Source organism: Stegostoma tigrinum, chromosome 8 (assembly GCF_030684315.1).
Source record: "Stegostoma tigrinum isolate sSteTig4 chromosome 8, sSteTig4.hap1, whole genome shotgun sequence".
In the NCBI taxonomy this organism is placed as follows: Eukaryota; Metazoa; Chordata; class Chondrichthyes; order Orectolobiformes; family Stegostomatidae; genus Stegostoma; species Stegostoma tigrinum.
This window is the reverse complement of record NC_081361.1, coordinates 13471532-13486493: the sequence shown is the minus strand read 5'-3', so window position 1 is coordinate 13486493 and position 14962 is coordinate 13471532. Positions and strand designations below refer to the sequence as shown.

Genomic DNA, 14962 nt, shown 5'->3' with positions numbered 1-14962 from the left:
GGACTCAGGATTGCAGGCAAAAAGCAGGAGAATGGAATTGCGAAACTGGTCAGTCGGGATCGAATAGCAGAACAGACCTGATGGGGTGAAAGGCCTCTTTCAACTCCTGTGTCTGATGGTCTTACAGCCAGAGAGTGTTGCACTATCTTCGTATGCTGTGGTCTGCACAATTAGATAAGGCAATGAGGTGATGTGGGAAGCAGCAGCAAAAGGAAGGAGAGGAGGAGAAGACTAGGGAGGACGAGGAGATTAGAGGAGGACGAGACTTGGGAGGAGGAAGCAGTCATTGTCCATAACAGAGTTACATCAGGCACTACAGACCAGATACAAGCTCATTGACATGAGTACTAACAGAAGACAGCTGGGTACAGCACATGGCTATAGACCGCCAAATATCCTTTTGCCATGATGCTGAAATCTGGTTTGTAATGTGGGGGAGAACTATTATTGGTGCTCCCTTTCACTGCCTGTAAATAAATGCTCATCTGTCCGATTGTTTGCCTGTACTTGATGGTCTCTTACTGGATAATGACAAACAATGAGTCACTGGAAAGAGGGTAGTGCTAACTTATATGCAGAGACTGTTTAGATGGGATGTACCTATGGACTGTTAAACTGTGTGACCTGGTAATTAAACGGTGACTATGGTGACAGAATGGACTGTATGCGCAGGAGTATACACTATGCTGGATACATGCCAATGGGCTTTTGCTGCTGATGAGGAGTAATACAGGATTGCTAATGCTTTTCCAGGCGCAAGGAATGTCAGTCTTTCAGTGGATACCTTCCGAATGATGAGTTGGGACCTTGTAAGGTGGGACTGGAATCAGACATGGGAAGTACCACTGGGTTGGAATTCGATAATTAATGCAGCACATTAAGTAAGACTATGTGAGAGAACTTACCACACCTCAGAGAAAACATCCCTCCAAAATGCACAATTTGGACTGAGCCAAAAATATGCAAAATTGATCCAAATGTTTCTTCATTCACATGTTCCATTACTGAGATAGTAGGAACTGCAGATGCTGGAGAATCTGAGATAACAAGGTGTAGCGCTGGATGAACACAGCTGGCCAAGCAGCATCAGAGGAGCTGGAAGGCTGACGTTTCAGGCCTAGACCGAAAGCTGTTGCTAAGTATCTTCATTTTCTGAAGAAGGGTCTAGGCCCGAAACATCAGCCTTCCTGCTCCTCTGACACTGCTTGGCCTGCTGTGTTCATCCAGCCCTACACCTTGTTATGATCCAATACCACTTGCTTTTGGCTATGAACCAATGACTCTTATTGAATCTCTCCTACCTTTCACCATATTATAGAGTTTCCTTTTGTTCTGGTCCTTCTTGTCGTCTGTCTATTTACCTAAAAACCATGATACTTCCAATATTTCCCAATTCTGATGAAAGGTCATGGGTGATTGTTCTGTTTCTCTCTGCACAGATACTGCCAGACCCAAGTCTTTCCAAAATCTTCGGCATTCAATTAAGCTAGTGTGTCTGCGGACAGCCAGTGCAGGTGAATGAAAACACATTCAAGCTGCAGCCCTTCTAAAATTTGACAGAGTACTCTCTGCTGTTGCAGCTCACGTGGAGATTGAGACAGGCACAGAAGCGTGAGATGGAGGAGGCCTAAGCTATTCTTGTTGGGAGCATTTTGGAGCAACTTTTGGTCATCCCTGGCCAGAGTGTCCAGCTACCCTCTACAGGTCTCCAGCTTAAAATGCAGATAGATCTCAGTAACAATAGCACTGAAGACATGCAGTAGGACAGCAAGTCCTTCAACCTGATGGAACATTTGTTTTAGTCCACAATAAAATATTTATCATTCTGTCAGCTAGTGTATTACTGATGAATCCTAGGAAATAATCCGCACAGAGAAAGGACATGAACTGAATCCTAATGATACCTCCTCTCTCAGCAGACGTATAAACTCAGCACAGGCTGAGGTTTCCATGTATAAACATTAATAAATGCAATACAAGATTTCAACCGATAAATACATTATTGCTGTGACACACATTTGAATTTTATTATAATCCTTATTTTGTACATCAGAAACTAGAATTACTAGAAATAAGTGGTGAAAATTTTCAAATAGTTCATCAAAAAGTATCACCAAACACTTTCCACATCAGGAAATATAACTGTTAATATTATTGCACTCAGAGTTTCAATACTGAATATTGTCATAAGTGCACTACTAAACTTCGAGACAGCAGGAAGGTTTGTGCAGAGGGAACATGCACAAATGCAAACTTTAATTATTACAATTACTTTTTTTTACTTCTTCCTGTGTTCCATTTTAAATTGCTACAGGTTGATAATGGAACCTAAGATAATGAAATGTGAGGCTGGATGAACACAGCAGGCCCAGCAGCATCTCAGGAGCACAAAAGCTGACGTTTCGGGCCTAGACCCTTCATCAGAGAGACCTCTCTGATGAAGGGTCTAGGCCCGAAACGTCAGCTTTTGTGCTCCTGAGATGCTGCTGGGCCTGCTGTGTTCATCCAGCCTCACATTTCATTATCTTGGATTCTCCAGCATCTGCAGTTCCCATTAACATTGATAATGGAACCTACCCAAGTAAGCCTATCACCTTGTAATTATATTAACCACCAGTGGTGGTGCTACAGGACTCCAGTCCGATAAAACACTTCCCAATGGCGAAGGCTGGGATCCAGTGTAAATTCAAACTCAAAAAAATGCTACAAGTTTGGCTACTTAACTAGAAGTAATATTGAAATCAGAATGTGACGTACCTTTGAGGCTAACATACATTGTTTTGATATAATTCGCACTTTCTCACTTCGCCTGGGCAATTTATGCAATGTTATGGGAGATTAACTACGGATATAAATAGACCGACTGGTTGATGGTTTGGCAAAGTTTAAATCTGGATCAGAGTGGTGACTCTTGTGCTGCTGTTAGCCGAGGAGAAAGGCTTTCGGTAGTTCACAGCCGTTTGGGAGTGAACAGAAGGCACCCTTCACTGTTTATGTCACGCTCCTTAGTTAAACTACATTGTAAAAGAAAAAAAACAGATCTGACTGCAGTCTCTTTCATAATTTTCCTCTGAAGTTAAAAAAGCTGTTGCTAAGTATCTGTTAATAACTTCCATACCACAGGCTCCCTCATCCAAAAACCACGTAAAAACACTGTGGGCTGCAGAGGGAGAGATTGTTAATGGAAATGGAGTGCATCTGTTTGCTGTATTTTCACACACATCTGGGGGTTCTCCACATTACTGACTCGGCAGCTGTGTTGCAAACTCCTCCCAAACAATAGCTGCGCCCATGGAGTTACTTAGACCAAATCAGAAGGCTCATTGCTTTATAACACGCAGAATCGTAGAATTCCTACAGGGCAGAAGTGGGCCATTCAGTCCATCGCATCCACAATAACCCTCTAAACGCACCCGCTCAGACCTACCTCATCTCTTTAACTGTGCATTTCTCATAGATGTTCGGACTGGGTGGATTAACTATGTGCAATTTCAGCATGGCCACCAATCCATCCAGACGGCACATCTTTGGACAGTGGGAAGAAATCCACACAGACACAGGAAAAATGTGCAAACTCCACACAGACAGTTGCCCAAGGCTGGAACTGAACCCAGATCCCTGTGAGGCAGCAGTGTTAACCACCGAGCTACTGTGCCACCCATGTTTATTGCATGTACGGGACAGTGCAGGAAGCATGCTTGACAAGAACTGAATAGATTCATTTCCTTTAGTATCTGAAGGATGTTCAGTTATTATTCAGATGTTACTTCAGGGAGTCAAGGTCACAACTGTCATTAGTTCAATGTAAATCATGAGTCATCTCCACTATGTACATTTATACAATCACAATTTGTGTTCAGTACTTGCATCAAGCTCAGTGACATTGGTTGTAACTAGCCCTCGTGACCCCACCAGTTGTGTGCAGGTTATATAAAACCCTTACGATTACCTCTCATTCTGAACTGCAAGGTGCTTGTGTTGTATTTGCTGAATATCAGCAGGAAACTTAAGTGAATCCCTCAACACACCAAAGACCAGGCTCTTGCCCTATCAGGACAACACTACCAAGACCTTTATAAATGATAGGAGAGACATGTATATGGAAATCCCATTCCCATTTGCAGTTCACATGTTTGCAGCAGAGGAAGGGGTGTGGCATGTATTGCCCTAGAGAGATACCTAAGCTCTGCACAAACAATTGAAATTAATTCCGATATCAATGCTCCAGGGCCTTTAACTGGAAGGTACGCAAGTCACAATTTTGCATGAATAGCATAAAACGTCATGAAGGCAGATGAGTTCTGCTTAAGTGTAATGGTCTGAACTTATTTAAATCTCCAACAAAAGCAGAAGTTTCTGGAAAAGCTCAGCAGTTCTGGCAGCATCTGCAAAGAGAAATCAGATTTAACGTTTCAGGTCTGGTGACACTTCCTCAGAACTGATTCTTGCAAAAATGAAGACCTTAAATGGCAGAAGAAAGCTATTTTTCAAAAGGATTTTGAGTAATTTAATTGGCTTGTTGAAGTATGATGATGAAATGCTACCTTGTTGATATGGTTTTCTTCCCTTATCAATTTGCTTCTGTTGATTTGTGGGATGCACCTTCTGAAAAACAGGGCTCTGGATATAATGGAAGTGATGGAAACCATGCCTGTATGCCACACAATGCTTGGTTTGCAAACACACAACTCGCCTATCAGCATGCAAACAAAAGATCTTTGTTGGCTTGGCCATAAAGTTGGTGCAGCTGCGAGGCTCAAGGAAAAGAAGCTGAAAGGTCACAGCAGGAAGTGTGGCTGTTGCCAATGATGAGGAAAGGAGTAGAGAGGACAGAAGACAGCCAGGGTCAGATGTCAGTCTGAACAAATGGGAGGATTAGAAGATGCAACAGAAACACAGAAACTACAAGCCATGGAAGGCATTTGAAATACTTAGGTGCTCATTTTTAATTTGAGTTGGCAGACCACCAAAAAAGCCATGCAGGTTGATGAAAAGGACTTGAATGTGGGGTACGTTACACCAGCAGAATTTGGATTGGCTGAAGCTGTGGTAGAGTACAGGGGACCAACCAGAAAGACCTTTGAATAGTCGAGCGGTAACAAAGGCACAAGTGACAGATTCAGCAGTCATCATGGTGAGGGAATGGTGACAGGGGAAGATGAGGCAGTCTCCATGAAGCAGAAGATCAGAAACTCAACTCTGGGGTCAACTGGCAGTGAACAGTGAATACTGACATGCAAGGTATCATTCACCTAGATGTATCAACTAACCCAACAATTTGTTCGGAAAATGCTTGGCAGCTGGCCTCTAAGCCCAAAGAGGCAATGATTTATACAGATCTGATTTCTCAAAATATTTCCGAGTCACCATTGGCCCTAAAGGCCCTGCAACCACAGATCGTATGGCTAATGTTCCTGACAAACAGGTACAAGAAATAAGTGGTTTCCACAATTAATTCTCAAAACAAATCTGCAATTGTAGATTAGTGTCAGTGATGGTGCTGTAAAACCAACACTGGTTTGTCTTAAATACCAAACTGTTTCACCAACATCCTTTAGGGAAGGCAGCCTGCCATCATGATCGAGTCGGCCTTCAAGTGCCTCCAGACTCTCAGTAATGTGGCTAACTCTGCTGTACATTCTGAAATGGCCTAGTAAATCATTCATTTCAAGGGCCCATGAGGGATGGGCAACAAATGTGGATGCAGGAAATATACACCATTCACATATACAATATTTAAAAACCACTTCCCTCTCATTCCTGTTTGCAGGGATAGAGGAAAAGAAACTTCAGAAAGACCTTTGGATTTGAATCAGAACTCCATTCATTATACACTTACCCAAGTGACTCAGGGCTTCTTTATCCCAGGGCCAGGTGGCAGCTCCAGCCAGCTCCTCCCTCACCGAGCTTGCAAAATAGACGTTCAGGTACATTGAGCAATTGATCTGCAGTGTCTCCTTCAGCTCCTTCACACTCATGTAGGTCCTAAGCAATGGGAAGAAAACAGCGTTGGGTTTAGTTTCCAACAGCAGGTTTTGTTGATCAGGTGACAAAACCACAGCAAGTTATTCCAACCTTATAAAAAGTGACAGCAGAGTGACACATGACATCGGAAATCCAAAAGAATTGAGAAAAGAGTGACAGAGATGGCAATCGGATTTAAGGCTGACAGATGGTGGCACGGTGGCTCAGTGGTCAGCACTGCTGCCTCACAGCTCCAAGGACCTCGTTTCAGTTCTCGGCCTTGGGGGACTGTCTGTGTAGAGTTTGCACATTCTCCCCGTGGCTGCATGGGCTTCCTCCGGTTAACTCCCACAGTCTAAACATGTGCAGGTTAGGTGGATTGGCCATGCTAAATTGCCCCTAGGGATATGTAGATTAGATGGGTTTTAGGAGGATGGGTCTGGGTAGGATGCTTTGAGGTTCGGTGTGGACTTCCTGGGCCGAAGGGCCTGTTCCCACACTGTAGGGATTTGATGATCAGCAGAGGGGTAGAATTTTAGAGGAGGTTTTCCTTCACCATTCAATATAATTACTTTCCTAAACAATCGCCACTACTGATAGAACAATGGCAGCATATGCCTTACACTATTTACCCAGATTCCCATGGAATGTCTGCAGGATCTACACAAAAATCAGTCCTAGGGCACTAAAAATGCACTGCTCACAAACACAAGTGAACACAAACCAAAAGTCAACACCAACCGTAGTGAAGCTACATATCAGAGAAATCCTTTCTCCTTCCAACCCCATCTACACTGAAGAATGGGTAACTGGCACTAAATAAAACCAATGTCAATTGAAAGCCACAGAACGCCTAAGGGGTTACATGCTGCTCCTGAATGGACCAGGGTTTAACCATGGAACTCAACTCCTGAAAGGGTAAACACAGAGTCTTCAGCAGAGGTGGACAGGCCTAGAATGTGCTGGTGACGTGTTTCATCTCCTTCGCCACACAGATGTAGGAACAATGGTTCCCCTTGCTGGGGGTGTGGGATGGTCTAAGATCAGGGGCCACAATCTGAGAATAAGGGGTCGGCCACTTGGCAGATGAGAAGGAATGGCAGAAAGCGAAGGTATTCTTTTCAATACAAAGAGATCCTGATTAACTGGGGAAGTGGGCTGCTCAGGAGTGACAGATGGGAGTTTAATTGGATAAATGAGAGGTATTGCATTTTGGTAAAACAAACAAGGACAGGACTTCTACAATTAATAGTCGGGGCTTGCGCACTGCTGTAGAAAAGAGAGACCTAGGGGTTTGGCTACATGATTCTTTGAAATTTTTGTCACAGGTAGGCCAGGTGGTTTATAAGCCATTAAGCATGCTTGGAGATAGCAAGAGCTGCAGATGCTGGAGTCAGAGACAATACAGTGGAGAGCTGGAGGAACACAACAGGCCAGGCAGCATCAGAGGAGCACGAAAGTTGGCTCTTTGGGTCAGGACCCTTCTTCAGAAATGGGGAGGGGGAAGGGAGCTGGGAAATAAATAGAGGAGGGGTGGGGCTGGGGAAGGTAGGTGGGATGGTGATAGGTGACTGCAGGTAGGGAATGTTGGGGATTAGTTAGTGAGGTGTGAAAGAAGATAGACAGGTTGTGTCAAATCAAGGAGGCAGGGATGAGAGGGAGGGTTGGTCATGGCATGAGGCTGAGATGGGGAGATTTTAAAACCGGTGAATTCCATGTTTAGGCCATTGGACTGTATGCTCCTGAGGCGGAATATGAGGTGCTGCTCCTCCAGTTTGCTGGTAATGTCATTGTGACACTGGAAGAGGCCCAGGATGGACATGTCAGCCAGGGAGTGGGAGGGGGAATTAAAATGGTTGACGACCAGAAGGTGCTATCGTTTGTTGCGTACAGAATGCAGACGTTCTACGAAACGGTCTCTGAAACTACACTTGGTGTCACTGAGGATGTCACATTGGGAGTAGCGAATGCAGCAGACCACGTTGGAGAATGTGCAGGTGAGCCCCTGTGTAACGTGGAAGGTTTGTTTTGGACTTTGAATAGAGGTGAGAAGAGGGGTGTAGGGGGCAGGTGTAGCACTTCTTACAGTTTCAAGGAAAGGTGTTGGGAGAGGTTGGGTGAAGGGGGAGTGTGCAGCGGGCGAGCAAGTCGTGGAAAGACCATTCCCACTACAGGCAGATAGGGGTGGGGAGGGAAATATCTCTTTGGTTGTGGGGTCAGATTGTAGGTGGCAGAAGTGCCGAAGAATAATACTTGGATGAAGAAATTGGTGGGGTGGTATGTGAGGACAAGGGGGATTCTGTCTTTATTTTTGTTGGAGGGAGGGGATGTGAGGGCAGAAATGCAGGAAACGCAAGAGATACGATTGAGGGTACTCTTGATTACCGGCGAGGGGAAGTAATGGTCCTTGAAATAGGAGGACATCTGGGAGGCCGGGAATGGAACACTCCATCTTGGAAGCAGATGTTGTAGAGGCGGACGAATTGGGAGTAATGGAGCACATTCTTACTGGAAGGTACGTGAGAGGAGGTGTAACTGTGGGAAAGTCGGTGAGCTTGAAATAGACATCAGTTTCTAGGCAGTCACCAGAGATGGAGACGGAGAGATCCAGGAAGGTGAGGGAGGTAAGAGAGATGGTCCAGGTGAATTTGAGGTTGGAGTGAAAGGTGTTAGTAAGGTTGATGAATTATTCAAGCTCCTCATGGGAGCAAAAGGCAGCACCAATACAATCATCGATGTAGCGGAGTAGGAGGTGGGGGATGGTGCCAGTGTAACAGCGGAAAAGGGACTGCTCCTCATACCCTACAAAGAGACAGGCGTAGCTCAGACCTATATGGGTGCCCACAGCTATCCCTTTAGTTTGCAGCAAGTGGGAAGAGTTAAAGGAGAAGTTGTTTAGGGTAAGGACGAGTTTTGTAAGCAGATAAAGGCATTGGTGGAGGGGGACTGGTTGGGCCTGCGGGAGAGGAAGAAGCAGAGGACTTTTAGGCCATCTGCGTGGGAAATGCAAGTGTACAGGGACTGGAATTGCATACTGAAGATGAGGTGTTGGGGCCCAGGGATTTGGAAGTCTTAGAGGAGGTGGAAGGTTTGGGTGGTGTCCTAGATGTAGGTGGAGAGTTCTTGGACCAGGGGAGAAAGACAGGGTCAAGGCAGTCGGAGATAGATTCTGTGGGGCAGGAGCAGGCAGAGACCATGGGTCAGACAGGGCTGTCAGGTTTGTGGATTTTGGGAAGGAGATAGAAACAGGGTTGGGAAATGATGAGGTTAGATGCTATGAGATGGAATGTCACCTGAGGTGATGAAGTTATAAATGGCCTGACAGATGGTTTGGTGGTCAGGTGTGGGGTCATGATCGAGGGGGCGGTAGGAAGTGGTGTCAGAGAGTTGCACCTGGTCTCGGTTATGTAAAGGTCAGTGCACCATACCACTACCGCGCCTCCCTTATCTGCGGGTTTGGTGGTGAGATTGGGGTTTGAGTGGAGGAGCCGAGGGCTGTACACGCTTGCCTTCATTGCTCAGAAATTTGAATCAAGGAGTTGGGACGTCATGTTGAGATTGTACAGGACATTAGTGAGGCTTCTTATGAAATACTATGGACAGTTCTGGTCATCTTGCTGTAGGAACGACATAATTAAATTATAGAAGATTCAGAAAAAAATTACCAGGATGTTGCCAACAATGGAAGGTCTGAGTTTTAAAAATAGTTTGGATAGGCTGGGACTTTTTCACTGGAGCACAGGAGATTGAGGAGTGACATTACAGAGGTTTATAAAATCATGAGGGGTATGCTTTAGCTGAATAGTAAGAGCCTTTTCCCTAGGTAGGAGAGTTCAAAACCAAGGGGACATACGTTTAATGTGAGAGGAGAAAGTTTTAAAAAGGACAACCTTTTTACACAGAGAGGGGTTTATGTGTGAAATGAACTGCAAGAGAAAGTGTTGGATGCAAGTAGTCACAACATTTAAAACATTGGATGAGTACATAAATGGGAAAGGTTTGGAGGGATATGGGCCAAAGGCAGGCAGGTGGGACTAGTTGAGTTTGGGAACATGGTTGGTGTGGAGTAGTTGAACCAAAGAGTCCGTTTCTGTGCTGTATGACTCTGTCACATAATGTGCAACCAATGGGGAAGGGTGGGTGGGTGGGGTGAAGTGGATGTGCAAAGGAAGGGGAATGAGTACATCCATCCTCACCCAGAAGCATAACAGTTTGGCATATTTTATCTGAAAGCATTCTGAATTGGGTAAACCTTGCCCGGACTCTTGTCCTAACAAAATGGGGATTCTTGCCAGGATCTGAACACACAGATAGAGTGCAGAGAATGGGAGGCTATCAGACAGTTAGCGTACCAGATTACAACTCTGACTCTGACTACAGTTACCAATCCCTGCCATGGCACCGCTGACAGTATGGACCAACTTAACCAAATGCCTGAGAGTTGCTGGGATTTTGAATCCAAACAAAAGGGAGGTCACATTTTCCCAGAGGGAGGCAAGCAAGCCTGGAGCAAAACTGACAGACACCTGGATCAGGCAAACTCTACCGTGGGGAGAAGGCAAGGCCTTCCCACCAGAAGGTGCAGTAACAGCTAAGGTGCTAGTAAAAGAGATTGAAGGAGGGTACATGCCTATTCCCTTCAGTGAATCCATCTGAAGTGAGATCTCGTGTTGCAACAAATGACCGCAGGAGACTTACCTACTTTGCCTGTGAACGGGATCTACCTACTCTTCAGTGGTGATCTGGACATTTCATAGGTAAAAGTATCTCCAGTGATTTCCAAAAAGGCCACTAAGGTTATATCTAGGTCTCTCTGCTCGGAACACCCAATACCCAGAATCAATTCTATTGCTCTTCTCCTACGTTACTCATTCTACTGCTGGGATACTGTTTTGGTTCACAGTCTTTGCTAGATCCTGTGCCTTCAGCCATTTCCTGATATCAAACGGAATGGGTCTAAGTGCTTGTGGCTGGAGGCCTCAGAAGAAGATAAAGGTGGATCACAGAATCACAGAACAATTATAGCACAGAAGGAGACCAGTTAGCTGGTTCTCTCTGGAGTGACTATAACAAGGTCAGCCAGCTAGACCTCAGAGTTCCCTGATTGAGGCTGTATATCATCTTTTTGGTCCCTCATCAGACAATGCCTCCTTTTACCACCAGTTTGCTTTATAATTGCAAACAAAATATTTTTAATCTAAGCTGCCAGGTTTTTCTCACTCACTTTTTCCACTTCTCTCTGAACCCTCATTTGACATCTGTCATAAGCATCACAATCTTTATCTGTTTCCTCACCCAGGGAGCTCTGGATGTGTTTCGCAAAAAAAAAGTGCTGGAAATCACAGCAGGCTAGGCTGCATCCATGGAGAGAGAGCAAGCTAACATTTTGGGTCCAGATGACTCTTCATTAGAGTTGACACGAAGTGTAGTGGCAGCAGCATTTATTCAGTGGTGGTGGTGTAAGGTGCTGAGGAAGAAAGGATGTTGACAATTTAGTGATCAGAATGTGAGAATGGCAGAACAATGGTGTGTCTAACTGCCAAACAGATGGTCCCACTGGGGTGGAGAGAGGACATGGTGACAGAGAATGTAACAAGTAAAGCTAAAACAAAAGGACAGTAATGGGACTGGGTTCACAATCTGAAGGTGTTGAACTCAATATCAAGCCCAAAAGGTTGTAACATGGTTGTGTTTGTCCTGCCTTGTGGGACTGTACTTGAACCATCTCTTCTTTAAATATTTCAGGTACGGTCTTACTTGATCATCTTTGACTCCAGTTTATAAACTAGATCTGTTCTAATATCTAATATTCCTCACCAGGAAATTGGTCCTGCCTCTGGTGGAACCAGTTCAGCCTATACAGGTTGCGTTGCCCTAGCAGCCAATGCCAGTGTCCCATTAATCCACAGCCCTCCCTCCTCTGTCATCTCTGCAGCCACATAGTCAAATGCTTGATCTTCCTGCTTCTATATGCACTCACACATGATGACCCAGAGTAACCAAGATGCAACTTCTTTTGAGATCCTACCTGGCTCCTTAAATTCTCAGCACATTCCTTTTTCGACCCGTACCTTTGGTGCCAATGTGGACCACACCCACTGGCTGCTCACCACTGACTCCGTTCCCCCCGAGGGTGCTCTGCAGTTGTTAAATGACATCCTTGACACTGGCACCGGTGAGACAACATCCAACCATAGATGCTTCTCTTCTTTATTCTTACATGGGATCTGGGCATCAATAGGAAGGGCAGCATTTGATACCCATTCCTCATCAGCGCTCGGGTTGCTAGGTCACTGCACAGCATTTTACAAGGTGAACCACTTTGCTGCGTGCCTGATGTCAAATGTAGGGCAGATACAGTAAGATAATTACTTTCCCTAAAGGGCATGAGTGAACTAGAAAGGTCTCTACAACTGACAATAACTTGTTAGCACCCCTACTGAAATTAGTTTTCAGTTCAAGGTGACATTAATTTTCACCATCTGCCACGATGTGATTCGAACTCATACCTCCAAAACAATAGCCTGGACCCGCTGGATTGCAGCCAGCGGCATTACCACCGTGCCACTGTCTCCCCATTCACAGATTCATATTTTGAACTGAATTCACATTCAAATGTTTGTTTGTTCCCTTATCTACACATCACCAATCAGTTATGACACAGCTATTCTTTATATTTCTGTACAGCTAAGCCAGCTGTGGTTCTATGGACCTAGCTTTAGCTGCATTCCCCTGATGAACCTTCACTTTCATCAATATTCAGAACTTAATAAAAGCAATACATTGTAAGTGCTGGAAATCTGGAAAAAGAACTGAAAATGCTGGAAAAACTCAGCCAATATGGCAGCAACTGGGTTGAGATAAACTGAGTTAAGTGGGACTTTGCTTCAAGATGGAATACCGGTTGGACATAGAAAGAGAGATGCATCCAAGCAACTCATGTGCTACAAATCTATCCCACCTCGGGTGCCTGGCTGTCAACCATTGATTTCATCCTGCAGGCTCTTAAGGTGACAAACGAGCACATCTATAAGGCTGCTTGCTATTCACAAAGCTTTCTTGTCAGAGATAAACCACAGAGACCAGCTGTGCTCCAGAACAGGAACCACTGAATCCCTGCAATGTGGAAGCAGGCCATTTGGCCCATCAAGTCCACACCTGCTGTCTGAAGAGCATCCCGCCAGATCCACCATCCCTACTCTGTTACTGTAATACTGCATTTCCCATGGCTAACCCACCTAGCCTGCACATCCCTGTGCACAATGGGCAATTTCAGCATTGCCAATTCACCTAACCTACGCATTTATGGACTGTGGGAGGAAACCACAGGATCTGAAGAAAACCCACACAGACACAGGGAGAATGTGCAAACTCCACACAGAGAGTTGCCCGAGTCTGGAATCGAACCTGGGTCCATGGTGCCGTGAGGCATCAGTGCTAACCACTGTGCCATCCTCTGAACAAACCCCGTCATCCACCCCAGCTGTCCTCAAGATGCAGCTCAATTTTAGCCTTGCATTCTCTCTTGATAGCTGCCTGAAGCCAGCAACACACTACTTTTGGTGATTTTTTAAACCTCACCTTCTCAAAATGTGTTCATCTGGCTCATAGCGAATCTGGTCATTGGTATACTGCAGTGGGCTAAATGGCCTGTTTCTGGACTGCAACATCTGTGCGACTCTGGGTAATTCGAACAATCAGAGGGTTGTACATGAACTTGTCAACCCCAGGCAGAGGGCGATGAGATTGGCAGACTACATTTTCACATCTCGGCGGTGAAGGCTTCAGAATGAACTCCACACCAGCTGAGGCCTCATCTTTAAAACTTTAAGGAATTCTGATCCGTTTATTTTCTTTGGGGATGATGTCAATTTTAAGAATCATTGACCTAATCATCGACCCCTTTATTAAAGGAAAGATTCACATTTGTTATTGCTGGCATTTCTCTGCACCCTCCGAGACTGTGAAAGATTACTCAAACTCTTAATTGTAAAATTGCTGTGTGAAACTGTGTGTGACAGATAGGTATGCAAAGGAAATGTCGGGTAGATACATTTTGACAGATTTGAAACACTGCCCGACTGAATACTTGGAGCACGAGGCATGGTTTGTAGCTTTAACACTGGTGCAGGCTACGTATGTGCTTTAGCAGAATGTGTGTGATACACAACAGGAACGCAGTGATTTCAACCTTTGCAAAGTTTGCTATTCATTTGGATTCTAGGAATTCTGAAAAAGGACAATAATTGAAGCACACTCTTTCATCACCAGGACTTCAATGCTGTTCGTCAACTGGTGATGCATATTTATTGGCCTGCAAAGGCCCTACCTCGACATTAAATTGGTCCTGGGCATATTTTGTGTGCACACTAGCTACAAAATATCTGCAGGTTTTCTACTGGCTGACAGTGACATGCCTCCTAGTGATCATCATGCACAGAATGTTTCCATAAACATCGCATAAGTGACTTTGAATTCAAATACGTGCAGTACACATCATATCAAAGTGATCAAGATTCCCAGTTGCTACATTAAGACATATTATTCATTAAAATTTTCCACAGTCCCTGAGAGTTTACTTCCTTCTTCTCATACCAAATACTAACTTCTGACTACAACTCTGTCACCTGTTTATCAACCAAGAATTTGAGAGGGCATCAGGGCACCAGGGATCAGGGGTTGCTCTGTCATTGTTGGAAATGATCCTGAAAGGATCCTGAAGTAAAGGTAGAAACTAACTGGCGCACAAAGTAACTCACAACAAGCTGCCACCCTGTGGAGTGATTGGAGGCTCAGTTACAATTTCCAAAATCAGTCGGTCAGACTCCTCAATCTGTAAGAAGCAGACGGATAGCAGGTCAGGGCAGTGAGTGTAGAGTGATCAGCCCGCTTCATTAAAAGGATAAAACACCATTGGAAGGGCCAAACATTCTTCTAAATGGATGAATATACGGGAACTGCCACAATCCTATTCAAAAGGTATTTACCCACAATATCT

At 44.8% G+C, this 14962-nt stretch overlaps 1 protein-coding gene across 2 annotated transcripts in view; it reads right to left on the bottom strand.

Moving 5' to 3' along the window:
* pappa2 (pappalysin 2) overlaps positions 1–14962 on the bottom strand; it is a 525171-nt gene that overhangs the window by 456280 nt on the left and 53929 nt on the right. For both annotated transcript variants that reach the window (XM_059647765.1, XM_059647766.1), the window contains exon 3: positions 5840–5985. In XM_059647765.1, coding sequence (XP_059503748.1) covers positions 5840–5985 — 146 coding nt within the window. The remainder of the gene's footprint in view (positions 1–5839; positions 5986–14962) is intronic.